General features: G+C 40.9%; 4 protein-coding genes and 1 long non-coding RNA gene across 16 annotated transcripts in view; 3 read left to right on the top strand and 2 right to left on the bottom strand.

Annotated features, from left to right (window-relative positions):
* LOC148384245 (uncharacterized) overlaps positions 1-3,489 on the top strand; it is a 16,262-nt gene extending 12,773 nt beyond the window's left edge. Inside the window, exon 4 of the long non-coding RNA XR_015853449.1 lies at positions 2,823-3,489. This is a non-coding gene — a long non-coding RNA (uncharacterized LOC148384245). The remainder of the gene's footprint in view (positions 1-2,822) is intronic.
* grapa (GRB2 related adaptor protein a) lies at positions 27-14,797 on the bottom strand. Of its 4 annotated transcripts, XM_088358297.1 has the most exons (6): positions 14,545-14,797; positions 12,190-12,273; positions 8,261-8,358; positions 7,413-7,532; positions 3,500-3,668; positions 27-829 (listed from the first exon to the last, which is right to left on the bottom strand). In XM_088358297.1, exons 2-6 carry the CDS (start codon positions 12,253-12,255, stop codon positions 644-646), a joined length of 639 nt encoding a protein of 212 aa, XP_088214423.1. In that variant the 5' UTR covers positions 12,256-12,273; positions 14,545-14,797; the 3' UTR covers positions 27-643. The 4 variants fall into 4 exon arrangements, with proteins under 4 accessions (XP_088214423.1, XP_088214424.1, XP_088214426.1 ...); XM_088358298.1 differs by having other exon boundaries at positions 12,190-14,797; XM_088358300.1 differs by lacking the exon at positions 12,190-12,273.
* On the top strand, positions 13,121-23,681 carry epn2 (epsin 2). 5 transcript variants are annotated; one of them, XM_088358291.1, is made up of 11 exons: positions 13,121-13,344; positions 14,524-14,622; positions 16,024-16,704; positions 16,904-17,058; positions 17,768-17,880; positions 18,172-18,276; positions 18,349-18,454; positions 18,914-19,066; positions 19,206-19,298; positions 20,605-20,832; positions 20,937-23,681. In XM_088358291.1, exons 3-11 carry the CDS (start codon positions 16,274-16,276, stop codon positions 21,260-21,262), a joined length of 1,710 nt encoding a protein of 569 aa, XP_088214417.1. In that variant the 5' UTR covers positions 13,121-13,344; positions 14,524-14,622; positions 16,024-16,273; the 3' UTR covers positions 21,263-23,681. The 5 variants fall into 5 exon arrangements, with proteins under 5 accessions (XP_088214417.1, XP_088214416.1, XP_088214419.1 ...); XM_088358290.1 differs by lacking the exon at positions 14,524-14,622; XM_088358293.1 differs by lacking the exon at positions 14,524-14,622 and having other exon boundaries at positions 13,122-13,344; positions 19,206-19,235.
* b9d1 (B9 domain containing 1) lies at positions 23,384-25,666 on the bottom strand. The gene is made up of 7 exons (XM_088358301.1): positions 25,466-25,666; positions 25,273-25,341; positions 24,634-24,745; positions 24,465-24,561; positions 24,268-24,330; positions 24,073-24,140; positions 23,384-23,991 (listed from the first exon to the last, which is right to left on the bottom strand). Exons 1-7 carry the CDS (start codon positions 25,526-25,528, stop codon positions 23,834-23,836), a joined length of 630 nt encoding a protein of 209 aa, XP_088214427.1. The 5' UTR covers positions 25,529-25,666; the 3' UTR covers positions 23,384-23,833.
* cacna1ha (calcium voltage-gated channel subunit alpha1 Ha) overlaps positions 25,001-25,806 on the top strand; it is a 62,536-nt gene continuing 61,730 nt past the window's right edge. For 3 of the 5 annotated variants that reach the window (XR_015853448.1, XM_088358282.1, XM_088358286.1), the window contains exons 1-2: positions 25,001-25,170; positions 25,613-25,806. The gene's annotated coding sequence lies outside the window, so the exon portion shown is untranslated. The other 2 variants (XM_088358285.1, XM_088358283.1) reach the window with 2 other exon arrangements.

The following is a 25,806-nucleotide window of genomic DNA, read 5'->3' as shown; positions in this document are numbered from 1 at the left end:
GAAGCTAGAATGCAACAGAAGATCAGTCTTCAGAAGAAAATTTATTTAAATGACTCACATTTGTCATGAAATACCTGTGACTCTTTCTAGTTAGTTGCTGTGACCGAAAACATTTATAATTTTTTTTATTTTACCAGGAATTTACTAAGATATGGTAAATACAACATTATATACAAAACAAAAATACACAAACTGATTTACAGTTCAAACAGGGTACAATTTGTGATTCTCTTTTTGGGGCCTATTCACACTATCATACAATTCAATGTGCTCTTCAAGTATTTCGGGAAAAATTCGACATGAACTTCCACTGCTCTCCACAAACGTTGTGAATATGCCGGAAAAAAACGGTATATTATAGAATGATGCGGTTTGGATTAAAAATTTCTACGAGTGCATGAGTGGAGTAAAAAGTTGTTTACATGCCTTGAATGGTGTCACTGATTCTATAGAACTGGAGTAGATGTTGTGCCAGTCACAGCTGGTCAGGTTTTGCCCAGGAAGTGGTTAACAGAAGTTTTTTTTTGGATTGATTGCATCACTAGTCAATCTCCAGGCCATCTGCTCCAAAGATGACTGGTAGCCAAGAGCAGAGAAGCAGTGGAAGTGACGTGGATGAGAAGGCCCACTTATATGTGTGGGCTCACTGACAGTGGTAAACGGGCTGGACATACTCCGGAGGAAAGTAGCCCACGTGTCCATGGCAACGGCCCCTCCAGCGCAGTGAGTCGGAGCAGTCAATGAGCTCGATGACGTCACCCCGCAGGAAGCGGAGCTGCGAAGGGTGGTGAGGGTTGAAGTCGAAGAGAGCGTGGGCATGGTGAGGACGCTGCCGAAAGAGATCGAGAAAGATAGAGCAGGAAGTCACAAGCGGAAGGACGAAGAAGGAAAGATCAGTTTGAAGACAAACAAATTGGCCGTCTATATATTTGCAAACTATGATTGCATGGAATCATATTTAATTCATAGAGATGAATGGTTGAAGATGCAATAAGTTCAGTTATTTGCTAATGCTTTGACATTTTCATTTATTTCATTATTATTTGAATCAATTGAAATAAGTCAACAGAAGAGCGAGTTCTAACCAAGCACAGAATGAGAGCGACACGTTGAAATAAATATTCAGTGATGACTAATAACAACGCCTGGTGTAGTCGAGTTGAGTATCAGAATGTTTGGGGGCTGCAAGCAGCTCACGGTGAAAAAACGAGATTATATTATATATATTATATACAGTTTATGCTACACAACAAATTGATGAATAACTTAGTTTTGAAATCAGGGACTAGTCAAAACTGTTCAAATATTTGAAAAAGATGAATGGTAATAAATATTGCCAGCAATATATTTATGGTTTTAAAGTGAAAACAATTTGTAATTTTTGTTTTAAAATAAGTTGATGCACAATTTGTCTTTGCGGGCCAAATAAAATTATGCGGCGGACCCCCGAGCCTTACGTTTGACACCTGTGATTTAGACTTATTTGAATTTGGAAAAAAATTGGTTTACTACGACTCTTTCCAGTAGTCAATTTACGCTTTGTTTATTTTTTGAGCGTACGCAGCTTTTATCAGCGGGGAGCCTCTTGCAGAGAAAAAATGACAAAAATCGAGAGCGAAGCCACAGCTAGCCAAACGCCGTGCGATGCCGAGATAAGATCACACACCTATACACTAAAAATAAAACCGCCTTCAATAAAATGTACCCCATCGCCCATCTGTCCAACTGTGTTTGTCTTTAAGTGCACACAAAAAACAAGTTACTTTTCCGCTGGCCATCAGCCTCTTCTGATCTCTGCAGGCCGGCCAAGTAAAAATTGGTTAGCTGGAGAAAAGTGACTATTTTAAGTAGCGCAATTTCAACCTCAGTGACCTCATTTTCCTGTCAGTTGCACTTCTATTGAGGAAAGTAGATGTGAACTAAGAGGGAGAATCAAGCCTGGAAGAAATACCAATAGTTTGTGCTTTATGTTTGGTCATTTGGCTTTCACCCTAAACACAAATTACTTCAAGGTTATGCAGTGTAGTCTGCTTTCGAAAACGTCAAGCAAGTTTTTGCATGATCGTACTTTTCTGTTAGAAGTGGACCCGTTGTGGCTGGAGGGCATATGAGGATGGAGCGGTGGGCGTTGGGGGTGGGTGGGAAAAGCAAGAAGAAGAAAAAAAACATTTGCCATCCTGCCATGATGAGATAAGGAGTGATCTTGTGCCGGGTAATGAGCTCATTTGGAATTAGTTTGGAAAGAAAATGACACAAAAAAACATTTGGTCACACATTTGATCCAAAGGTGAATTATTTGTGTAATATTATATATTATCGTCAATATTGAATTGCCAGGTCTAAAATGGACTGATATGTAAAATGACTGACGAAGATCTGCGTGCCAGGGAAAAGAAAAAAAAAATGCTCGTAGTAATGTGTCTATTCATCAAGAAAGTGGAGGCACGTCAAGTACAAGGATGTAGGAGATGACCTTTCGTTGCATGAATTTTTTATATTCAAACGCAGGCACGGAATTCAAGATGCTGAGTGGGGAATGTGTTGCGTTGATTTTTAGTGGATAAATATTGATTCTGAACGGCTCCAGATAGTGTTAGTGGCTCAACTATTATATTTAATTGATTTCCTAATTTAACGTCTTGCGAGGGGCAAAAGAAAACAAAAAAACGGATTCATCTTTCAAATTCATTTTCCACTGTATTAATATGATCTCATTGATTTCCTTTTATGGTATAAACAAGGGTGCTTCTAGTTCATAGGTGTGTCGCATGAGACGATCTTATTTGGATGACTGACGTATGATTGACACTTTGCTACCACAGCAACCCGTCAAGCCACATGGTTGTGCGTATGAGCGGGGATTACGGATAGACTCCACCCTGTCGATCACGATCTGCAGGTGTTAACAGAGGACATCATCAAACCTTGTTGACACCATTCCTCTTTCCTTTTTTGACTTCACAATAACATCATGGGAGCTTCGGAATCTTTATATTTGGTCTGATTCAAAGGCTATTTAATTTAATTTAATCTATTTATTTATTTATTTTTATTTCAATGTTATTGTGTCTTCTAATGGTCAAATTAGTCTTGGAATCATTTTAGAAATATGAGCACATTTGCTCATATAGCAGATGGAAGACATGGGACAGATATGTTTTGTTAATGACATTGAATGTGACATGACAGAATGAAATGAGACGAAAAAAAAATGGAGGGCACACAAATATTTATTTGACTTGATATGTTCTACCTGCCCACACCTCTTTGAAGGTTAAAAAAACAAATATTTCCTGGTATGCCAAAATTGTTAAATGAATCAGTCTATTAAATGTTAAAATATAAAAATATTTATTAAAGAGGGACACACAGTGTATCGAGATTTCTGGAGGACATTGATGAAATGTCAAATGGGCTCTTGTGTTTGTTTTATTTAGTATATTTTAGAAAATATATGTTATAAAAGGAATCATGTTTAAAATAGAGGTCACGTGCTCACTCTTGCAAAGTGTTCGGGGTCTCGCAGAAAGACGGTCCTCTCCTTAGCGATACTGTTGCTATGATAGAACTCCACAAGCTCATTCAGGGAGGAGAAGAGCTCATCCCACACGTAGTATTGACTGCAACGGTCCTGCAGTACCTTGAAGTGTTGGACGTGGTCACCATAACTGTCAAACACACAAAAAATAGATTTTAAAAATGTCATTTCATCACTTTTTTGCTGACACAGTCTTATTTAAAACTAGTCACTATGACAAATGATTAATTGTTTACCTATTTTTTTTTAAAATCAATTCAAAGTAGGTCATTGTCTAATGGCCTCATAAAATGACTCATGTTCTGTCTGACGGAAAAAAATAATAACAAGCAGAGGCCAACATGTCAGCCAACATTTTGATGTCATTGAGTCATTAACGGTTGTTCTTAATGGGATGCTCATTTGCAAAGTCATTTAAGAGACTGCTATTTATTTGTTATTGGAGCAAAATATTTACATAATTCATTTAGTTCCTCAGAAAAATCAATGCAGGCCACAATTAAACAGCCATTTTTCTTCCGCCGACACTTCCTACCTGCTCCCTGTGGCGGTTGCTAAGTAACTTAGCAGTTTATCTTTAGAAATCGGAACATCTCACCATGATCATTATCGTTATATAAGTTCCTGTAAGATACAGCCAAAGTCAACTCAACACCCCCTTATTTCTTAAATCATCCCAGAGTAGGAGGGTGCAATGTTTACATTTAATGATGCCGAATATCCGTCGTGGCAGATTTGGGAAAATCAGTCATACTTTTTCATGATGTGCTTTGAGAGAGAAAACCTTTGTTTTTCAATTAGACTAAGTCAACCTGTGAGAATAAGTAGCCCCTCAATCCACAAAAGTAACACCATGCTGTGAAGTCATCAGCCAATTATGACGTCTGATACCCTTTGCTGCCCCCTACCGATCAATTTGGGTAACTGACACTCCTTAGTGATGGGCATGACCTTCCTGACATGGCATAAATACTCTTAATATATTTCATTTTTGATTACCCATTTTAAAACCCACTATTCAAACTCAACAACAATATGGTTGAAGCAAACAACAAAATATTTTTTTTCCAGTCAAAAAAATAATTCCTTAATCAAATACCTTTATAACCTTATATAAGAATGAAACATGTTCATCAACCTAGTCAACCACAATAATGCAATCAATCAATCACTGCCAAGCCTTTTCGCTAAAATCCATATTTGCAATCTATAACCATCAACGTAGAGTCCTTCCGATCATTATGCATGTATCATCATTACAATCTGCCCAGAGGTCAAGTAACACACTCTGGCCGATAAACTCTTCCAGCGTGATGAACAGTACACACACATTAATACAGACACACGCTCTCATTTGTGTTCTTTATCCAGTGTAATTAAGGCCCACAGCGATTGCGAGATTATGTTCTTTTTCTCCGTACAAAGAAATCTGTAGGAGGGATTGAGACAAAGTACGAGCGAGAAGCAGACTGGCATTTGGAAAGCCACCTACTGTAGATGACGCGATAGAAAGCGGTGAGACATCCTGACAGCCAAGTTATTTTTACAACTTTTACCCGACGCCAGCACAATTGGAGATGCATGAAGGTCGCTCTGCTTGTCTTTCCCTCGACTTCCTCCTTCAATTTGCTCTCACTTCCTATCTGCTGCTGTCAGGTTCTCTAATCTCACCTTCTTAATTTTTAGCAATATGCAACGATGCATGCGTGTTAATGTCGTGGTTAAACTGTAACAAATGAACGCCACATCCAATCAGGTGGCTGGAGTGCGTTTTTAAAAGGAGGATGATGTCAGGGAGGACTTGCAAATAACATTACATCAAGTATTTTGGAGCGGTTTGCAAGATAGTGTGTGCAGATGTGTCGAATTTATTCTGAATTAATTGCATATTTATTCATATAGCATATATGAATGTCAGTACAGGCAATAATATTTCTCTAATGATTGAATTTTTGTCTTATCTATGTTTGTTTTGACACCTCAGACTACATTTTGCATTTTTTTTGCCACTTTTGCACATTTATTAGCATAAAAATATTATAATTAACTTATTATAATTATATTTAATGTGGTATATTTATGATAATAATTCTAGAATTATACAAAATAATATATTTTTATTTATATTATATATTCTAATAATTATTATCCAAATTATTATCATAAAAGTATTGTCGAATTAATACATCTTTGAGAGTCTCTAATAAAAACCTTGTAGGCACCATTTTTGAAACAGCATCAACGACAGACTTAATATATAAATAGATGCGGTAGAAATTATTTTTGCTGGCAGAGGCACTATATATTGATCTCATTGCACGCAAATATAGAGTACAATTATTTAATTGCCGGTTCATTACGACTTGAGTCAGTTATTAAGACTGCAGTCCAAGGAGAGTGGCTTCACTTCTCATTCGGTGACGTCTGAATGGTTATATGGGGCCTGTGACTCACTGGTGACCATTCCAGGGTGTGCAGACCACCTTTTCCCCAAAAAGTCAGCCGGGATATGCTCCAGCTCCTCGTGCCCCCTCAACAGAATCCACAAAACGGTTGGCTAGATAGCTCATAAGACTCAATGATTGTGAAATCACCCACTAGCAATTGACATTCATGCTCCACTAAATCCCTCAGACGCTACTCGATGCTCGGCAAAGATTCTGGAACTGTAACATAAACACAGCCTTAAGTGCCCATTCCTTTTAACAAGACACTAATGATGACTGATGACAAAGATTCTCAAAGCCAAACGACCCGAAGGAGCATGAGTCAGCGATATAAGAGGTCGTGTGAATAATGAAGCTCCGTTCAAAATGGCTTCCTTGTGAACATAATAGAAAAACACTTTTTTACCCAGCATGCATTTGTTGATGATGTCGGCTTAATATGATTGTGTGCAATTAAAGCATATTTAAATACCACATGCGTAAATTTTGCTTTTCTAGAAATCATAAAAGTAAATATATCATAAAATAATCAATCAACATGAAAGATTTAATAGAAGCGCATGAATGAATAAAGTACTCAGATTCGTAATAAGTTTATTTTTTTTTTATTTTTAGAACAATTAGTCCTGATTTACACTACACGCTCATGATGCATCCATTGAACTTCCAACTTCTAAACTGCACTTGTGAATCATTTCAGGAAACTTTGATCAACACTAGCCCAAAATAACTTGGACTATGAATATGCAAAACGCTTTTCTCATGTCTCTTCATAAGAGTCTAGGTTGCCATCACTTTGGCCCACTTTCTAAAAATAAACCACCAAACAACCCAATGTGGCAGATTTCCTGCTGTGGTTTCACGCTAGTCACCAGACACACATTTATTTTTTTTCCCCCATAATCACCATGACAAAAAAAAAAAATCCAACATAAATTCTGGCTCCTACACTTTAACTCCTCACCATAATTTTACTATTTAAACATATATTAAAACTGCACTTAGCTGAGTTAGGAGTGAAGCACTCACATTAACTGTCACCAAAAACATCTTCTTAGATACGAGGAGCTGTCAGCGCACACACCTGACCCAATTTTGGTGCCTACTGCACCATTCAGCAACCAATACCCATGCAGATGGCGATAAACTGCCAAAAATGTCGCCTTTTGCACACTTTAGCACCTCCTCTGAGCTCAGGGCCAAAATCACAAGCGGCCACCACCGTCACTGCCCGCCTGGCCTTACAATCGGTGCCATCAAGATGCTCTCGTGTGCAAAATGAGATTAGCTCACGTTGGACCAGAGGCTTTCTGCTTTTTACACCCCCATCCCTCCTCAAACTGTCTTCCTACGTAATGAGTTACACAGTTTTTACAAGATTTTAAAAATCTACAAGAGGAGTAAATATGAAGGATGATTCTCTTTACCTGACCGACATGGAAAACTCCCCAGGAGCGCTCTCGCTCTCTCGGACTAAAAAAGCTCCACATTCCCGGTGTCGAAGTCGACTTTCCGCCACACCGCGAGAAATACGACCTGCAAACCACCTGAGGGATTGGAAAGTAAACACAATGAAGTTAAAGTGGTTATTTTATTTTTATTTATTTTTTTATTGTTGTGTTTTTACAGAATTGTTGCAAAGTATTAAATCAAATTGTCTTTTTTTGTTATAAGGGAATGACATTTAAAAGGAATTCTTACAATAGCATAGATCACCGCTGTCGGACACTTGATCTTTATAAAGTTATTAAAAAAATAAATAAAATTGCACACAACTTTGTGGAAGCTCTATTCTAAGTTGCCATAACATTAATTTCTTTTTACTCAAACCTTTGCTTTGGCAAAGGCCTCCTATCTAAGAAGCTTTTTTTTTTTTTTTTTAACAAGACAAAGCCTGCTGTAACATTGTCACTTTAGCATCTGTCGGAAAAAAAAAATAGGATCCCATCTGGTGTGAGACAGTGATGGAAATGTGGTGTGCAGCAGCAAACACACACACACACACACACACACACACACACACACACACACACACACACACACACACACAAAGTGTAAGATTACGTAAGTGAGCGTATGAGTAGGACGGGTTTGTCTTTTGCTGGGATGCAGATGTCCAAATCAGAGCAGAAGATGCCTGGAGCTGCTACACACACTAATGAGCTGTTAAGATCCACCATTTTCTGGAGATGCGTCTGAATCTGCTTTGGCGACGCTTCCTATGTGTGCGTTGTGTACTTGTACGCATGCGTCAACGTTTGTTCCATGAACTCACGCGTGTGGCCGCAGGTTGATATAGTTCTTTGGCACAAAGCCTTTTCTGTTGTCCAGCTCAGCTGTGTACCAGTTGGGATCATCCTCCATGTTGGTGATCTAGCAAGAATTAAATAATAGATCATTTTGATTCACAGCCATGTTATTATTTCTGGGTCAAAGGTCATGATCAAGTTTTTTTTTTTTTTAAGGCCTCTTTTCAAACAATGAAACTGTTAGAAGAGTCTGACATATTGATCCATCAAGTTTGAGCATTTGATCGTACATGTGAGGTTTTTTAAAGAAAGGAAAAAAACAAAAGGTGTCAAAAAAACATCCTCTTGTTTTCTCACCTCGCACCATTCAGCTGCTTTGATTCTCATTTGCAAGCAGAATAATGTTAAGTGCGACAGTTTTGTGATTCAGTTGATGTCGATTAAGTGTCCATTGATGGTGTCACCTTGAACACTCGCATAAAAATACACCACCGGGTTCTTACAGAAGGGTAGACAGACGTGGGTAGATAAACTGACAGACATTTCGTGGGAGTTCAATTACCTGTCCTTCTACCCTGCTGTCTAATAATTTTCCACCCCCGCCTTCTAAAAAAAAATCTCACTTTAGTTGTTCAATGTTAATGGATTTTCCAATATGTTTTTTTTTAAATGCTCAAATGAGACACACAAATTGTCTCAGACGCTCATACGCACTTTAGTGAAAGTAAAAATGGGTCGATTTATAATAAGTGGATGATTTACTATGTTTATTTTAGGACATGAGATGTTGGGATGAAACAATACAATAGGGGTTTGATTTGGAGACTGTCATCAAAACCGATTTTCACTTTTATGATTTACTGCTTGGAGAAAAATGGATTTTTATTTTGGTGGCTTGGCAGTGGAACACAACTTTTAACAAGGCTATTTTTAAATTGTGAATCGACTGTCCTTTCTACTAACTGCACACTAGGACCTGGCTAAACTCCAACATAAAAACAAAACTGCTCTTCTGGGACACAGAAAAAACGGATTTTTTGCTTCTATAAAAACAGAACAAATAGTAATCCATTCACAACAAGTCAGCAACGACGATAGGAAAGATTCATTTGACCGAGATTTGAACCTGACCTATTTTGACTGACGTAAGCTAAACTGTTTTGCTAAAGTTAACTGTGCTACCCTCGAACATGAGTCATCAACAATCAAATTTTTAAATAAAACGCCACGAGTGAAGATTTACGTGCACCATACCAAAAATACATCACAAAATCATAACACAGATGAGTAAAAAATATATTTCAAGGTCAATTTATGTCATTTCCCCCTTCTATTCAATATCCATCCCCCCTATGACACCAATCAACTTTTTTTTTTCATCCCCATCTCAATTTCCATTCCATTATGCAGAGCTACATAATAACACTGCAAGTATGGAGTGTTTGGAAGACTTTTAAAATCCAGCCGCTTGACCTCTTGTCTCTTCTTCAGCCCTGCACAGCTGGCATGTTACAAAACTCGAAAGAAGTGCCCCAGAAATGCACTCACAGTTCCTCATGAAGGTTTGTGGACTTTTTATATCAACTTGTTTTATGCAAACATTTAACATGCATGAAAAAGTAGATGCTTCATTTCTTTTTTCACCTTACCTTTAACAACTCTCCTTTGTTGAAACTCAGTTCATCACCCTCGGTGGCACGAAACGTATACAGTGCCACTGCCTCCATGCTGATAACCACCAGAGCACGCACGCACTCACACACAACTCAGTCAAATACTTTCCACAAGTGTTCCAGAATGATGACGGAATGGAAATATAAAAAATGAAATGGAAAGAGGACAACCTGAAAGAAGATGAGATGGTGCCCGCTGTGTCTGCGGAGCAAAAGGATGAGAGAGCGTTGTGAGCTCAGAGAGGAGAAACACAACTGGCTGGTGCTCAGCAACACACTGCCATGAGTAACATTCTGAGAGAGAGCGAGCGAGAGAGAGAAAGAAAAACAGACCACACACACAGGATAAGAGAGTGGGAGGCACTTCCTGTGTATGAAGATTTCTCTCATAAGGTTTGTGGTTTCTTTCTACACTTAGCCGAATGTTGATCACAACTCGTGTGCATCTCGATAAAAGCAAGACTTTGTTTTCAAAAATGAGCAATTTGTGTTGTGTGGTGTTCCACAGGGTTCAATTCCGAGGCCTTCACTGTTTTCATTGTGTCTGATATTGGGTTCTATCTTATGCTGAGCATAAAAGAGGCTTTCTCATTGAGCCCACTTTTGAAATCAAAACCTGAATGAATTGAAAAATTATCTGCTGCAGGGACTGATAAAATTGCATTGATGTTTGCAGAATAATAAGAATGGAACAGTCATGGCGGTTAGATGGCTTCCATCGTTATTGCGCTCGCTCATGTCGAGGCCTCTTAAATCTTTAAAAAAAAAAAAAAGTCTTGTCGATATATTTAGATGTGATATATGCTACGTGCCACATAAAATAGAATGAACTGTGTTGAATATTTCATGACGACAGAGAGCCAGCAATGTGTGAGTGACATGTACCGTTCGTATGCATGTGTGAACCCGGTAGCAGAAACGGGTCGAGTAGAGTGATGGTTGATCTTGCGTCATTTTTTCGGAGCCAAATTCACTCTTGCATGAAGACCCCTGGAGTTGTTGAGAAAGTGCTCTTTAAATATTTCAAGGGACATTCGCAAGATCAGACAGCGATGCACTAAGTCTCACATGCATTTGGGCCAAATATTGAATTGTCATTTATGCAGCATTAGTAGACAAAATATATATTTTCCCCCTACCCGGTCTTTGAATTGCACCAAAAAGTTAATTGCCGCATTGTTGGTCTACGTGCTGTATGGGTGTTAAGGCAAACTAGAAAAGTAGAGAAAGAAGGACAATGTGTCCAGGAAATCCAAAAGCTTTTGTTTTGTAGCCGTGAGAAGCCTTTCTCAGGGTGCTGAAAGGGTGAAGCAAGAACAAAATAGGAGGAAGTTTCATTCATCTGCTTTCCTACTGTTAAATTTAGGAAATCACTTTTATGTTGGTGGTGATTTGGCATTGTGGGTTTGCAACATTTGAAAGCTTCTTGTTGTTTCAAGTCGGATATTCTCAGGTGATGCCATCTCTGAAGTTGCACACTTTTTAGTTGTAATTAATGTTTTGATCTGTGAAAACAATTTGTGAGTGCAATAATTAATACATCTAAGTGTATTTCACATCAAACCCAAAACCTGTAAATTTAACTTTTTTTCCCCCCCTCAATCAAATCTTGAACACGTCTGCCCTCTGTTGGTCAAAATCAGAGGTGCGTTATAGTTGAGCTGAAGCGCTGTAATTTATTTATAATCTATAATGTATTTGTTTATTTATTTCCAGTTACTGTAATATTCTTGTTTCAGACTAACACAAACAAACACTGTTATTGTACATTAGCTTAGTTGTCCTAACATAGCACCAAATTTAAGCTTGTAAAAGACACAGTAAGGATCTAAATAAAAAAAAGATAATAATAATAATAATAATAATAAAAAACCTTAATTCAACATTCAACAAAGCCATCTTAAACTCGTTTACATTAATGTTGCATTACTTCCTCTTCCATTTAAGCAGGAAATTGTCTATTCATAGCTCAGTCGACTTTTGCACTCACATCTATTCATAGAACCTGATTTGAATATCATATACTACTTTTTCCATCTTAGACGTCATGTGACTATTGCTGTTTGGACATGATCAGACACATGCAGTGGAAAAAGACTTAAGGGATGGAATGCTGCCCTGCGATACTTTCTGGGCTCACAACGTCACACCTGTAACACACACTGGATGCCTTGGAAATTACAGAACGCTCTTCCCTTTTTCATATTCCATCCATGTAGTTGGTCAATTTTAGATGTTAATTTGGCGGCATTGTGGACTAGTAGTTGGCTCATATGGCTCACATTTCTGGGGTTTGGCAATTTGGCCTGGGGTCGTGTCTTCCCGTGCAGAGTTTGCATGTTCTCCATTTCTCAGGATACTCCACCCTCATTGCAAAACACAAAAACATTCATGTTAGGTCAACTGAGGACACAGAATTGTCCATAAATTTGATTGTGAATGTTTATCCGCATGTATTCTGATCGTTTCTTGACCCAAGTCAGCAATGGCATCAGCTCAACCTTGACCTTAGTGAGGAGGCATATAATATCAGTATTTCTTTTTTTCCATGAAAGTTAGCACATTTTTGACTAGTTATCATTGCACCTACATTAGCTAGAATTTACACGAAGAAAAACTCACATTACATTGATTTAGTACACGGGTGTCAAACTCAAGGCCTGGGGGCATGATACGGCCCACCACATCATTTTATGTGACATATTTGCATCAAATTCATGTCATATTGTCTTTACTTTTAAAAATCTTCTTTTTAATTTATAAGTTTTCACTAGTCTGATTTGAAAACGAATTATTTGTCAGTTTGTTTTGCAGCTTATATTGTGTATAATATGAGGTGCTCATGCATTTATTTAGGTTGAAAGTCATAATGGCCTTCTGCAGGAAACTATGAATACAATGCAGGCCGCGACAAAAATGAGTTTTAATAGTTTTCAGAAGATTATTAAGACAATTTATAGATCATTAATTTTGAAATAGCCTTGTCCTTCACTTGTGGGATGAGCAAAAAGTAGTGTACTTAGTTACTTCCAACTAATGGGAATACTTGAGATGAGTTCTACTATGAAAAACAATGTTATGTTTTTGTTTTTCCCAAATTCAAGGCAGTTTTTCATTGACGGCTGGCTGGGTGACATGGCTAGCATGGAAGGAAGGTCTTTGTGTGTGAGTCAGGCCGCGTCGGTCACACCCATCCTCGGCTCTCCCCCTCCCAAAGCGCCCGCCATGTTCTGGAGGAGGGGAAACCTTTAGCTTGGCATTAGCATTAGCAACACTTTGGCTAGGCGGAGGCGCAACAAGCTCGCTGCAATAAGTACACTATCTTCTTTTTTTTTTCTCTTCTCCTTTTCTTGCCATTCCTCTGGAATTTGAGGAACACGTTAAAGGGTTTTCAACCCTGGACTCTCGTTTAAGTCCGACCCAGCTCGATACATACGGTAAGATACCGCCTGTTTTTAATACGTAGTGGAATTATTGAGACGTTTTCCAGAGTCCCTTAATCCAGTTTTCAGTGGCGATGTCTCCACTCAGCACCCCGTCTCATCTCTTAGTAGATTTGCTACATAGCCTAGCATGCTAGTCGATTGATTTAGCATAGTTTATAGATCAGATAGAATTCGGAAGAGCAAGATCGGATATAATTCCAGTCAACACAAAGCAAACTGCACGATTTGACGCCATCTGACGTTATTAAAGCGATCAAAGAGAGGACAGACAAGCTCTGCGGGTGGCTAGCTTCGATCCCAACTTTTTTTTTTTCCCCCCCGTCGAAGTGTTCCAATAATCATCGTGAATAAAACATCACTTGGCTTCAATGTCTTTTTAACAAATGTGTGAAAAACAATAAACGATTAATCCACATCGATCTCCCATACGACTAAAGTTAGGCAAGTTAACACAAGTTTGCTCTGAACCTGCTAACGTTAGCGCTAACCGCTAGTTAGCACCAAGGCTATTTCGACTGAGATTTCACAAACTTCGAACTAAACTATGTTTTTTTCCCCCCCTCCACATCAAAATTATAATTATAGTATATTTGTAAGAGTGTGAGCAAGTACTTTGTGACTATTAGGAAAACAAAGCTACGTCAGTTGCTCGTGAGATACCAAACACGTCACTTCTAAATCAGATTTGTTTAATTTATTTGATATTATCATCTTTTCTCATCGCTTCCTGTAGATTCCCACAGTTTCCACAAACGAATGATTACACCATTTCTTCCTTTGCAGCTTTTTGCCGTTTTGCGTCATTTCGCATTACCCAACCAGGGCGCTGTCTCTGTACAGTATTGATTTGGTTTCCAATTGAAATAGTACACAATAGTGTTGTGGTAGTTGTATTGAATATGAAAAATGTTGTGTTGTGGCTGTGGACTGAGCCGGTTTGTTGTAAAGCGAAAAAAGAATATGCATCATCATTGTTATCTTAGCGTGCATGACCTGGCTTATTAATCAGAGTTTGGGAGGATCAAGGATGCTAACATGCCTTTATTTATTTTTTTTGAACTGCTTTCATCATTACTACTCATATCTCAATGCAGAGTGTTCAAAGGAAGCACAGATTATGTAGGAAATGGGCAACAATTTTTATCATCTGATAATTGTGTGTGTCTTGAGTTGTGTTCAATAAAGACCAACCCTGTCAAGCTCATGAGAGACGTCCAGACGAGTATTCAATCTCCGCTTTCCATCGCTCTGCTTTGCAGCTCTGTCAAGGTAGCCTTGTTTTCAGTGTGTTGGGGAAAAAGTTTCAGCGATTTTCAGTCTGTGATTGTTATCAGAGTGCTACTACGTCGTCTGGCACGTAGTCTGACTATTTGCATGATCAACAAATGGATAATATATTGCGAGAAGAATAAGTGCACACATCCTGTCCTGCCTGAGAGTATGGAAGAAATGAGATCTTTAATACAAAGCAATAAAGAATCAAAGGAACAAAGTTATGTAACAATACATACTACTTGAGAGCACATTTTAATACTGAATAATGGGGTAATAAAATGATTTGGGTGTGTACTGATTCAAGATGAGCATTTTAATAAATGTTTTTTGTTCAGATATGGATGATTGTGAATCAATTGAAAGGAATCACAACCATCGCCCAGGTTCTTTGTACGGGACATAACACTGCACACAGGCCGGTCTCGTGTTGGCTGTAGGCAGCGGGTGATCGTTTTTTATTGATCAGCAGGGAAAGGCATTGATCGGCATATGCCGATCACGTACGTTTCCACGAAAATCATCCGGTCACGATTTTTATTCTTCTCATTATCGTCATCCGGAACTGCAACCTGCTGACAGTTTAGAGTTGTCTTATCATTTTTAATGGCAGGAGGGTGATCAAATCATTTAGTAGTTGAGGAAGGACTTGAGTGATGAGTATGGTCGCGGCGGAGGTTGTTCCGGCTTGTCTGTGAGCGCATGCGCGTATCGGGGCTGGGGGTAGTATCGGGGACCGGCGATGGACAAGACAGACTCTCTTCTCTTCCTCCTGTCTGCAGTGAGTGAATAGGTGATTATTGCAGCAGATGTGTAATTAGGCCTCGCTCGTATTCATGGCCACGCAGGGTGATGAGGGAAAGTTTGCCGGGTGGGGGGGCATGCGCCACAGGAATCACATTTCATTAAGTGAATTTACGGGATGTGCCAAGTTGTTTTCTTATTCCCTAGGCGCTCTCTCGCTCATCCTGGTTTCCTCTCCAGCTGTCCCTCCCCCGTGGCACGGCGAGGCCGGAAGACGCCCTCACAATGACACAAGTGATTTCTTTGCAAATGAATTGTACAACTCGGAACACTCCCCGACGCACACTGTTTACACCATCACTTGGTTGCGGGGCATGCTGGTGCATGCTGAGTTCACGCAGGAGAGGACTGAATGTGCGACGTTAAGGAGGGTGTGTTGAAAGAAGAGATCAAAGTTGAGATGAATAGTTTGGAGAGGAGCTTGTTTTCGTTGTAAAGGACTTGGATTCTCCAATAATCAGATCATATGTCATCCTTTTATGAGTTTCATTTTTAGGTTGAAGGACGAACAAGTTTGACGTCATTTCTGATGCGTCACCGTAAGCTAACATCTGTCACTTGTAATTTATGAATTTGTATTTTTCTGCTTCCTAGGTAATGGCACGGTTGCAAATACTGCCGGCACTTTGTGTGTGGAGATGGTTTTAGCAGACATTGTTCCGGAGGACTCAGGAACATCGCACTGGCCTGAAGAAGCCTCATAAACTCTTATCCCGGCATCAAGTTTTTCAAAAGAAAGGAGACTTTGACATCTAGCTGTTGCTTAATTACGCAAAAACTTAGCTCTTGTTCTTGTTTGAATTTCAATCATTTCTCCAACGCCGGTCCCGTTTCGACCGCCACCATGCCGAGCTCCACCATCCGTCGCCAAATGAAGAACATGGTGAACAACTACTCTGATGCGGAGAAGAAAGTCAGAGAGGCCACCTCCAACGACCCTTGGGGGCCCTCATCTTCACTCATGTCGGAAATCGCCGACTTAACCTACAACGTGGTGGCCTTTAGCGAGATCATGAGTATGATCTGGAGACGACTCAACGACCACGGCAAGAACTGGCGCCACGTCTACAAAGCGCTCACCCTGCTCGACTACCTGATCAAGACGGGCTCAGAGCGAGTGGCGCTGCAATGCAAGGAGAACATCTTTGCCATCCAGACTCTGAAAGACTTCCAGTATGTCGACCGAGACGGGAAGGACCAAGGCATCAACGTGAGGGAGAAGAGCAAGCAGCTGGTGGTCCTTCTCAAAGACGAAGAGCGTCTCAAAGGAGAGCGGTAGGAAATGAATCGGACAATTAAAACGTGTTGGCTATTGAATAATTTTACAAGGGACCTTCCACTTGAGGAACTTCAAATCATAGGAAAGATTAAATTGTTCGGTTGTCCCTCTGCCATTTTGTCCAACCTGATCTTTTCCATTATGTGAAGATAAACCCCTTTTTTTTTTTTTTTTTTTTTTTTTCCTCCTGCTAAGGTCTCAAGCTTTGAAGACCAAAGAGCGCATGGCCCAGGTATCCACAGGGAGCAGTCAAATGGGCTTTGGTCGAGGCTCATCGCAGCCCAACCTCTCGACTTCCTACAGCGAAGAGTACGGCAGGTCAGAGGGCTCGCCTGCATCCTACCATGGCTGTGAGTACCAGCACAGCACACCATCAGGATGTTTTTTTAATGATAATTACGGCACCGGTACTTTTTTTAAAACCACCGAGCCAAAAAGGAAATGAGTTAACACACAGGCGGAAACCTGGAGGGAATTTGAAACAAAAGCGCCAAACTGTTTTCTTTTCCCCTTTTGACACTCAGCCGTTTGTACACACCACCGATGCCGCATGTGTGTGTGCATTTGAGCCAGCACGGGGTCATACGTGTTACACTCCCGACCTTAGTGTGTGGCCCACATTCTCGTAAGTACCGCTTCAATACGGAGCTCGGAGGCGGAAGGGCTAACAGCTGAGTCATCATTTTGAGGAAACGGAACTTAAAAAGCAGGCCAAAATGGGTAAGAGCGAGCCGACAGCGTGGGCGTTGCCAGGGGAGATTTTTGAGATTCCACTCGAAGCTCTCTGGGCTATTTTGCGTCGGCAGAGTGCGAGTGAAAAACAATGCCACTGTGGAGTTGACCTATCACATGCCCTTGTTCTCAAGAGGTCCAAAGTAGGTCAGAAACCTATTTTCAATTTGGCAAGCATCCCTCCGAGTCGACACAGCGTACATGTAAAAAAGCACTCGTGCTGTGATGTTCATTTTCATGTCACAGTATGGGATCCAAAAGTCCACAAAGTCCTGAAGACATACCTTTCGACATTTTCAAGAACGATGTTTGATTTTGTCCCATCAGCTACGTCTCCCAACGCGGGATCAGAACTGGAACAAGCCAGACCGCAGACGAGCGGCGAGGAGGAGCTGCAGTTGCAACTGGCTCTGGCCATGAGCAGAGAAGCCGCCGAGCAGGTACGAAACACGAGTGCGACGTGGCGGAAAATAAATCACCGCCAGGACACATCTGGGGGATGACTTCATTGTATCCAATCAGCCGCTTGTTTGATAAATGGCTTGAGCTTGTCTCGTTTCAGATGAAAGTGTCTGGATGGGATGTGTATGTTTGTAATAAATAATGGTGTCAAATGTGTAGTTTTGGATTCACATCAAATATCTCCAGTATCATCTCAGTGACAGATCTTAGGTGAAGATGAAGTGTGAATCGCTCAGGTGGTGTTTGTCCTCACGAGTGTCCATTTACAGGAGGAGCGCATACGCAGAGGGGATGATTTAAGATTACAAATGGCCTTGGAGGAGAGTAAGAAAGGAGGTCCGGACTCTGGCAAACTGATCCACAAGAGAAAAGAGGTATACCGGAGTGACTCAGCTCCACCCTTATCTAATGCTTCTTTCCTAAATGAACCTTCTCTCTTATTTTAGCCGCAATCATCTCTGATGGATTTGATGGATGTCCCAGAGCCAGGTGCCAGTGCTGACCCCTGGGGTGCCGGAGCTCTGGCTAAAGGAGACCCCTGGAAACCTTATGGTATACATACATTTAGGGAATGTCTTTTTTTTTTAGGTGCAACATTCTGTGTACATGTGGACTGTAAACAAGTGCCTCACCCCTACCTTCAGCTCTAAGAAGTGTTGGTTAACGCTTTGTCAGCTAGGAATGTTGCTCAGCAGGACCAGTGACAATAAAGTAGATCATATTCTTTGCACAAGTTCACCCCTTGGAAACCACAATCGCGTGGAGAAATAAATCCCTATTTCCGAGGAAATATCTCGACACTATTTACCCAAGACCTCACACATTGTCGACATAAACAACTCGAGATTGTCCACTTGCAAAATGGTGACGCAAACGTGTGAGTCGACTGTAATGAAGAAATTGTGTTGGAAAGGTCACGACAGAAGGAAGTCACTTGCAGGAACATCTTTTAGCTTCTGAAACCACCGACCCGGATTTTGCCACTCAGCAAAACGATTTTCCACTCCCAAGGTGCTGCTTCTAAGTCGGCAGCCCCAGCGGACCCATGGGGGGCTCCTACCTCAGTTCCTCCCATGAAGAGCAGCGATCCCTGGGCATCAAACTCCACTCCCGCGGCCGATCCCTGGGGCTCGGCAGCCACTCGCCCGAAGGCCTCCAACACAGGTAACCCCATCGAAGAAGGATCTCCCTTTAACTTGCTTCGATAAATATTCACACACATTCATATTTCTTTAGTGTGTGCTCATCTGTCCACATGTTTGTGTCGGCTTTATATTCTATGTGACATATTGTCCCCATCCAGGTAGCTTTGAGCTGTTCAGTGAATCCAATGGTACGTCCAAAGAGGACTTCTCAGAGTTTGACAGCCTGCGCTCCTCCTCCTCTGTCCCTGCTGGTACTCACCCTGTCCTTGTCTCCCTATTGACACAGTCTGTGGTGTTCTTCCTCTGTGCCCTCAGATGGCACACTGTGTCCTGTCTTTCTATGTTTATTGTACGACCAGACCGGAGCAAGGAGTTCCTTTTCCTCGACAAAATTAGTGAAAGAAATGAGAATAGAATTTTGTAAATTAAGGCTATTTGCTCTGGTCTGGTCTTGTATCACCAGGGTGTTCATGTTTTTGTGGTGTCATCAATCTGTACTTTTATTTTTAAATCTCACAAGGCTCAAAATAAGCGGTTTCACAATACAGTTTGAGAGTCGGAAATTAGAATTTTACACTCCATTAAAACATGAGTTGAAAAATGGTAGACTAAGGTTTTATTTTAACTGACAAGATCGTCCCAAAAAGTTTTGCTGAGCTGGATGCGCTCACGCCTCCTCCATGCAAATCTTCTGAAATCGGGAGCCCGGGGCAATTTCTGTTTACGCTGCACCAGTTAGCTAGCAACAAGATTCAGCTGGTTAGCTCGGCTAGCGGCTAAACATATTGGATATAAACACATTGCAGAGTCACTTTTAAGGCTCCAGCACGCCCACGGAGGATAAGCGGATCGGAGGATGAATGAATAAACATCATCCTCTCCATTCAGGAATACTAGATTTAAATGAAGTCATTGATTCACAGAACTGTTCCGCAAAGAAAAATTTGAGCCTTGTCTCACCAACATAATCGAGAATTCTGTTTCCATAAATTCCTAAAGTCGGTCTTTGAAGGGTTTCCAAAAATCAGCTTGGCACAGGATATTTTTTTCCCCCCTCTTGCGGTTAAATTTTTGTGGGGAAGCTGACACTGGATGCAAATCTGTGGTTCAGTTTAATGCAAACATGTTGGATGTTAAAAAAAAAATCAAACTTCTAAAGCGACTGAAGGATTCCTGGGGGAGTCAGTTTTGCCTCTTTTGTCATTGTTGTAAGTGAGTTGCTATTTTGAGATGAATTTGTCCTAATGCCACATGTAGCAGATGGCTTGCTGGCTATTGGTGCGTTTCCATCACTCTTTTTATTCATTTCTACCAAAAAGGCTGTCCGCCTCTTGCTGTCCTCCCAAAATAGCTTCCTTGGTTTAATTACATCAAAAAGATTTCAGTGAACACTCGCCTGCAGATGGATGCATTTTATCATTTTGAACGTGGAGAGTTTTATTTGTTCTACTATGTTCTATTTTCACGTACATGCTATTTAAGGTCCCAGCTTGATTGGAATCGGGGTTTCTATGTGTCTCATATTTATTTTATATTACAACAACTTGTGTTTTGTAGGTGATGGTGGTTTACCATCCTCGATTCCCTCCCAAGCCAGTCTCGCGAGCAGCGGCAGCTTGGACCTCTTCGACCCTCTTCCCACATCCGGCTCTACTTCTTCAAATCCCACCAGGAAGACTCCAGAGTCTTTCCTGGGGCCCAATGCTGCCCTGGTCAACCTGGATTCTCTGGTGACCAAACCAGTCCAACCTGCACCAGCGTTCAACCCATTCTTGGCTTCAACAGGTAGCTGGAGCTTAAAATGCAATTGTTTTTAGCCGACACACAGAAGAAAATGAATCCAGCTTTGATCTTTTTGTGCTTCTGACATTTTCCCCATGACCACTTAGGTGGCGCCGCCGCCTCAGCCTCCGCCACAGCCTCCGCCGCAGCCTCCGCTGCCCCTGCCAATCCCTTCCAAGTGAGTCAGCCGGCTCCTCCGACCCTCAACCAGATGCGAGTCAGCCCCATGCCTTCGGGGTTCGCCAGCGGCATGGGCGATCCCATGGCCGTATCCTCCATGCCCATCCTACCCGTCAACATGGCAGGCATGGCCCCCGCGGGGGGGCACTCAATGGGTGCAATCGGGGTCGGCGCTCTGCCCCAGCCAATGATGAGCTTGCCCCCCCAGGCTGGATCGCAGCCCACTGGAGCCACCAACCCGTTCCTTTTGTGAGGGGATGACTGCAGGACAACTTGCACCTCCCCAAAAGCTCTTGTCCCATCAATCCCTTTTCTAACAAGGTCATGAACAACATGGCATCCTTTTAACATCACCACACGCTTCCTCCTCCTTCCTCTCTCAGTGCTACCAACCGCCTTGTCCTATGTGTTCCGTTTCCATCCGACACTGTCCGTTTGGCATCAGAGTTAGAGTAGCAGGGGTGTTTACATTCCCTCCCACCCACCACCCCCTTCACCGAGGCAGGTTAAGACGGTCAGTCTACTAGCCTCTCACCCGCCTGCCTCCCTTCTGCCGTAGGATTGCTCCTTTCTTCTGGAGTGACAGAAGCCTGACTCGAGCTAACGCCAGGATCTTATCTCGTCACTAGAGCTAATCTTTTATAAGCCCTGTCAGCTGAATAATGTGTGTGTGTGTGTGGGTGTGAGTGTGTGAGTGATCGCACATACTAGTGCTATTACACTGTGTATTTTCCAGGAAGCTTTTCCTTCACTTACTGGAGTTAGAATGATAGAGACCGTCAGAAATGTTTATACAGTGTGTGTGTGTGTGTTCCAAAGCAGGGATTTTGCACATTTTGTTGGCTTTTCTTTTTTTTTTTCTTTCAAACAAAATAATTTCTGCAACTTTTGGGCTCACCATTACACCTTAGCGTAGGCAAGGAGGCTAGCTGCTAACCAGGATGTAACAGCTTCAACTTTGATTTACCGCACTGCGCTCATCTAAGCACTCCGCTTGGACCACCACAAAACACGCCAATTTCCAAGGGTCACGATGCTTCTCGAAGGAGATGAACTCCATGTCCGAGTGATTCAGCGACGCGGCATGCTCACCTGCCAATGCCTCAATGCTACAACTCCAGCTGATGTTTAACACCAGGCCACACCCTAACGTGGCTTTAGACGTAAAATATGAACTATGACAGCATCAGTATTCAACATCTAGTGAGGCATTGCAGGATTTGTTTTTGTACTAGGGTCAAAGGGAGTTTGAGCGAGCGATACCAGCTTCCATGTGTACTTGAATGAGTAATGTCAATTGTTAAGTGGTCCCCCCCCTCTCCCACCCGGGTGGCGGTTACGTCTGCAACATATTGTGTTGGCACATCAACAACGTTGAGAGTTCCAGGGAGGAGGTCGTAGGTCATTACCCATGGTTACTTTTTTTATTTACTTGTGCTAATCCTTAGCAAAATCCTTTATTTGTGTTGTCGGGGTGTTTACTAGCTGCATATTGAATTTGAAACTACATGAGGTCATTCTAGTGTTTTCACCCTATGGGTCAGCCATTCACTTCTCTTAGAAGCACAACTGTTATCAAAGTCACAGCGACTGATCTTCGAGGATGCCCCCCCCCCCCTTTTTTTTTTTTACCCCCAGAGTAGGCCCATCATCAGGGTCACAATGTTTTTTTTTTAGTGGGTAACACTCCATCCCGTGTCATTTAGAGCTATTTTTAAGTTTGTGCAAAATGTTTCTATATTGGAGTATTACTTTGTAGAAAAATATGTGTAATACGAGATGATGGAGGCAAATCTATCTCTTCAATTGTCTATCACTGCCAATATTTTTTCTTTGTTTTCGATCGTTTGGTGTGCCGCCGCCCTCTCCTATCTGCTGTGCTACGCTAGTTGGGCCCTTCATTTTTTTGGCGCTACATTTGTCTCAGGCAAATGGAGGGACGGCTTCAACTGGGATTTTTTTTATGCTTGGCTCATGGCTAGAGGGCTGAATTAAGTGCACACAGTCCAGTGAAACTGTTTAATTGCAAAATATATATATGCAAACATTGTGGAAAGATCATTTAAAAAAAAAAAGCGAAATGAAAAGCTGTTTTGCAAAGTTGGTTTTGCTAATACTGGGCCTACTGTAATCTTTTTCTCACCCTCCTAGATGTCACTAACCTTGAAGTGATGATGGCTACATTAAAAGAGAAAAAAAATGGAACTGTCGGATGACAACTTCAAATGACCACTTTTTTCCGACTGTGTACTTACATGTGGCAAGCTTACGAGGCATCACTTTGTATTCACTATGCTTTTATCGAGAGGAAACTACCCGACCTTACAAGACTGTCTTTATATGCATTAATTAGCCACCTTTTTATTCTTCGTCACGTCTTGTCTAGTTACCCTTCTCATAATACCGGGAGCAGGCTGCTTTTTATTCGATATGTGCTCAATCTGTCGGCATTATAACTGTATAATATAATTTATCATTTGTACTATTGTAACATACCGTTCTTTTTTTTTTTGACCTTTATTATTCTGTGTTATGGGTTTTTGTAGGAAAACATCACCGTGGAATCTTAACGGCATCTAAACAAAATGAGAGCAACAGGCCGCAGACTGTTGGTTGAGGATGAGTGTAGCTGCATTGGTTCAAAATAAAATGTATATCACTTTCAGCTCGAACTATTGTCAGTGTCTTTTAAAAAAAAAAACAGATCATAAAAAGTGGTAAGTCAAAAAAATACATTTACTTTTAAAAAACACAGTTTGAATTCAAACAGTAAAGCATTTGTTGTGATCATAATCAGAATGTTAACTAGAAATGCTCAATATAATCACAAATGTGTATGTTCCTCTGCGGACAGGCCTGACGAGGTGGCGAAAGGTGCACTTGGTGAATTTGATGGTCCAGAATTGTATCCCAGCTTCTTCATGTCCTTCATTACGATGTTAAAGCAGACTGTAACAAATCCTTGAGAGCAAACCCGTGTCACTGCAACAATTAAACAACAGGTAAATTAATGCAAACACAACACAAAATCAAGTTCAATAGACAACGAACATTCACACTTACCTTCTCGGCCTTCACCCTGGGCCACCACTTTAGGGTCTGTGTACTCGGGTCGACGTCCCCAAAGCCAACTAAAAAAAATATGAGTGAGTATAATATAATCCAGAGCTAATTTGGCCAATTATAATTTCAGCCTTGATACACTAATTAAATTGAACTAACGTGTGGCGTAAGACACTAACCCAACTATCAACTCACCTCGTGAACCTCTGAAGTCTCCATGTAGGTTCAGGAACAAACATGGGGAGGATCCGTGTATGTCTGTAATAATAATAATACAGGTCTTGTATTGGATCTCAAAAGTGATTTAGCAGTAGGTGAGTATTTCTACAAACTAAACCGGCATGGAATTTAATAATCAAATATGATTTGAAGTTGGTAAGGGTTCTACTGACTTTCCAGGTGTTAGTGGGATGTGTGTTGCTCCATAGCCTCTGACCACATCGTTGCCAAACATGTCTGGTCCATAAACACTCAGCACAAGTTGAGGCCCTGATTTAAAAAGAGCACATCAATTTGCATTAAATATTAAATGATCAATTTAAATCTGTGTTTAGTACTCACATCCTGAAGGGTTTGTGCTCTTAAACGTTATGTCCAGGGGGAAGTTCCATATCAATTTTTGTGACGATTGAGTACCTTTAGATGTTATTTGAGTGATGCCTTCCTCCAAACCCTAGAGGTGCAAAAAAAAAAAAAAAAAATTGACGTGACTTCCGTCTTTGTGTGCACGGACGTCTTAATTCAGGAGTTTCTCGTCGACTGCTATTGCAACGATTACATCGTAATTATTAAATTGCACGACGACTTTAAATCTCGGCATTAGAACTTTAAATCTTGGCATGACGACTTTAACTCGTCAGTATGACGAAATTTCGTCACGCCGATTTCAAATCTCGTCCCGTTTTTTTTTTTTTTTTTAAATTGTACTCGGTTTCTTAAGCATATAAAACACTAAATGATTATTGCAAATCTGGAAAAAAGAAAAACAATCTATTGTGTAACTTTTAGCAGCAAATGAGAGCTGCAACTTATCCCAGCAGACTTTGGGCGAGAGGTCACAGGTGTGCAAAAGGTGGCTGGTCACCAGCAATTTACACGGTAATTATTATTTAAAAATAAATAAAACCACGCAAATATTTTCAGATTGTGCAGTGTTAACCTAAATATACTGTAATCCGCAATATTCAAAAAGGTACTCACAGTGGTGGGTATCCAGTCTTGGCCATAAACAAAGCAATATTTGCAGTACAAGTCGTCATAGCTCGGAAACTGAAATTTGAAAACAAGTCAAATGTAAATAATCTTATTCTTCATCTTGCACAAATGCAAAGTATTGCAAGCATTGTTAATGCTAACGTGTTAGCCGCAATGCTAAACACTAATCAAAACTCACATTCGCTCCCTCAATCTGTCCATTCACCGAGAGAAGAAACACCGATGGGTTGCTTGTGGCCATACCGGCTTTAAAAAGTACATCGAAATTTGTTTTTTTGGAAAATTATAGCTTTTGAAAAAACATTTTGCCTGCTCGTTGTGATAGCGAAAACCTCGCTGTTGCTAAGGCGACGAGTTCTCCAACCTATGGTTCCTCGCGAGGGACAAATTAGACGAAAGTTGAAAAGCGGAAGAGAAATTCCTGCAACTTCCACAAGATGACAGCAGTTTAGCAAATATTCAACTGATGAAGCTGGAAAACCTTTACAACAGGGATCATGAGGAGCGGAAAATATATTG

Source organism: Syngnathus floridae, chromosome 17, assembly GCF_059516105.1.
Source record: "Syngnathus floridae isolate MCC-2025c chromosome 17, RoL_Sflo_1.0, whole genome shotgun sequence".
Taxonomy (NCBI): Eukaryota; Metazoa; Chordata; class Actinopteri; order Syngnathiformes; family Syngnathidae; genus Syngnathus; species Syngnathus floridae.
The sequence above is the reverse complement of the archived record's forward strand: the minus strand, read 5'-3'. Positions and strand labels throughout refer to the sequence as shown.

What these genes read in the sequence shown, in the direction of transcription:
- grapa (XM_088358296.1), bottom strand. Translation starts at nt 9,961, where the DNA reads ATGGAGGCAGTGGCACTGTATACGTTTCGTGCCACCGAGGGTGATGAA. An exon ending in ATCAACCTGCGGCCACACGC is followed by an intron (nt 7,533 to 8,260) that starts GTGAGTTCATGG and finishes CCAATCCCTCAG; the next exon opens with GTGGTTTGCAGGTCGTATTT. An exon ending in ACCCCGAACACTTTGCAAGA is followed by an intron (nt 830 to 3,499) that starts GTGAGCACGTGA and finishes CTCTTTCGGCAG; the next exon opens with CGTCCTCACCATGCCCACGC.
- b9d1 (XM_088358301.1), bottom strand. Translation starts at nt 25,528, where the DNA reads ATGGCCACAAGCAACCCATCGGTGTTTCTTCTCTCGGTGAATGGACAG. An exon ending in ATCCCACTAACACCTGGAAA is followed by an intron (nt 24,331 to 24,464) that starts GTCAGTAGAACC and finishes TTATTATTACAG; the next exon opens with ACATACACGGATCCTCCCCA. An exon ending in AGACTTCAGAGGTTCACGAG is followed by an intron (nt 24,141 to 24,267) that starts GTGAGTTGATAG and finishes TATTTTTTTTAG; the next exon opens with TTGGCTTTGGGGACGTCGAC.
- epn2 (XM_088358290.1), top strand. Translation starts at nt 16,274, where the DNA reads ATGCCGAGCTCCACCATCCGTCGCCAAATGAAGAACATGGTGAACAAC. An exon ending in GAGCGTCTCAAAGGAGAGCG is followed by an intron (nt 16,705 to 16,903) that starts GTAGGAAATGAA and finishes CCTCCTGCTAAG; the next exon opens with GTCTCAAGCTTTGAAGACCA. An exon ending in GCCTGCATCCTACCATGGCT is followed by an intron (nt 17,059 to 17,767) that starts GTGAGTACCAGC and finishes TTGTCCCATCAG; the next exon opens with CTACGTCTCCCAACGCGGGA.